The sequence below is a fragment of the Dinoponera quadriceps genome, unplaced genomic scaffold, assembly GCF_001313825.1.
Source record: "Dinoponera quadriceps isolate SergipeBrazil2010 unplaced genomic scaffold, ASM131382v1 scaffold8348, whole genome shotgun sequence".
Lineage (NCBI taxonomy): Eukaryota > Metazoa > Arthropoda > Insecta > Hymenoptera > Formicidae > Dinoponera > Dinoponera quadriceps.
The window spans coordinates 1-2,013 of NW_014562166.1; the positions used below are offsets into that span (position 1 = coordinate 1).

General features: G+C 36.6%; 1 protein-coding gene across 1 annotated transcript; it reads left to right on the top strand.

The window, feature by feature from the left end:
• Positions 1–66: 66 nt before the first annotated feature.
• On the top strand, positions 67–1,569 carry LOC106751080 (putative odorant receptor 92a). Its single transcript, XM_014631856.1, has 5 exons — positions 67–445; positions 508–621; positions 951–1,106; positions 1,198–1,428; positions 1,502–1,569. Exons 1-4 carry the CDS (start codon positions 245–247, stop codon positions 1,246–1,248), a joined length of 522 nt encoding a protein of 173 aa, XP_014487342.1. The 5' UTR covers positions 67–244; the 3' UTR covers positions 1,249–1,428; positions 1,502–1,569.
• The last annotated feature ends 444 nt before the right edge of the window (positions 1,570–2,013 follow it).

The window sequence follows — 2,013 nt, forward strand, 5'->3', positions numbered from 1 at the left end:
ACTTAAGAGAAAAATATCCCCAAATGTCACTGGAATAGCGAGTGATTATATTAAAATGATTTTAAATATGTCTGATAATTAGTTTATTATATAATTAAACTTCTTGTTTTCCGCTCGTCGTGGTCGCTACTATAATAATATCTCATCACTTGATCCCGAATTACCCAGTTAATAGCCAAGTAGCCAGGTAATAATAATTATTTTATATGAACAGATACTTCACGTGAGCGGCCAGATTGATATTATGCGACAAGACTTGGCTGAAATTTCCGACAGCGAATACGACTCTAGCACGTCGTTGATCATAATTAAAGATCTGATTTACAGGCATCAGAAGATTATCACTCTGTCGGAAAATATCGAAAACTTGTTTTCTTACATTGCGCTGATGCAACTGCTGTGGAACACCTTGGTTATCTGCTGCACCGGTTTCGTGATCATAATCGTGAGTAACGGCCGGCTGTCGCGCTACCAACGAAGAACTCTACTATACCTGTTGCATTGTAGACCGTCAGTACCGACGTGGGTATAACGACTTTGTTCAAATCCGTGAGTTTTTATATCGCTATTACTCTAGAAGCTTTCATATTCTGTTTCGCCGGGGAATTTTTGAGTGCCAAGGTTTGTAGACGAATGTTCCTGCACGTGACAGATATCCGTCGTGGTTGTCCGTTTCTTTCAGTTTGCATTGCGTCATTCATCGTGTGTACACAAGTAATTCTCATTGATTCATATCAATATATTTTACAATAATAATTCATAATAATTCATACATAGAACATTGACATTATTATCTGAAGAACAAACTAAATCACTATTAACGATTTAGTTAATATGTAAAGTTACATATTAATTCAAGGCATGTTTCAAGGCATGCTGAATGATAAAAGAATATTGCCGGCTTCGTGTAGTTATTAAGCGTTCCGGAATCGAATTCATCTTGTTTACAGAGCAAATCGATCGGCGACGCGGTGTACGAGTCGCTCTGGTATAATATGTCGCCAACCGACAGCCGCGTTTTATTGTTCGTGATGTTAAGATCGCAAAAACGGTTGACGATCACCGCGGGTAAAGTTGTCGATTTGACTTTGGAAGGATTTACGAGTGTACGGACACATTCCGTTGTTTGTGTTTTGACGCGCGACGCTCGGACTATTTCGCGATAACAGCGCGCTATTTTCTTTCTTTGTTTTTTAGATCATGAAAGCTTCTGCCTCCTATGTGTCGGTATTGAACGCGATGTATTAACGTCGGAATGACTCTGTGGATCACCGTATGTACATGTTCACCACCATTGACTTAACCACAACAATTTAATAGGACAGTTATCTTCGTCGGCTGAATGGAATCGTACATTTTACGAGACGCGGGATTGTTTTGCGGTGCGAATTCCTTGTTAATTCAACGAATAATCATTCTTCATTTCTGGTAATCCACGTTGGTTTTTCCGTAAAATGTAAATCTCTCTTTTCCAATTTGTTTTTACGCTTTTATTTTGCAGATTTAAGGGATAACAAGTGCCAGCAAATACTTAAGTAAAAGTAAAAATAGCCAGTAAAAATATCGAAGATTCGCTCACGTTTGTTGAATATAAATTTTTACTGAAATTTACAACTTTTGTGCATTTGGCCAATCACAATCATCCATCACATTCTCCCTCGTTTTTTTATCAATATAAATATCTGATATATTACAACGATATGTTACATGTTATTCTCATGATTTTTCGACAATTTTCCAAAATTGATTTTTATATTTATTTTTATTTTTATATTTTTATATTTATCGAATTTGCTTTGCGTGTCTATAACCACGCTTGTTATCATAGCGATGACGTTGCATTTCTAAAAATAATTATTCGCTACTGTCCTGTTGTATGTATATGTGTGTGTGTGTGTGTGTGTGCACGCGCGCTATATTTATATTTTCCCTCTGTAAAAAAGTCGTGTTACCAAATATCTCGAATGTATCAAAGCGTTGAAGCTTCTTTTCCGCGATGTTGATTATTATTTC

Coding starts and splice junctions, on each gene's coding strand:
- LOC106751080 (XM_014631856.1), top strand. CDS start 245: ATGCGACAAGACTTGGCTGAAATTTCCGACAGCGAATACGACTCTAGC. Junction 622..950: donor GGGAATTTTTGAGTGCCAAG/GTTTGTAGACGA, acceptor TCTTGTTTACAG/AGCAAATCGATCGGCGACGC. Junction 1,107..1,197: donor CTTTGGAAGGATTTACGAGT/GTACGGACACAT, acceptor TTTGTTTTTTAG/ATCATGAAAGCTTCTGCCTC.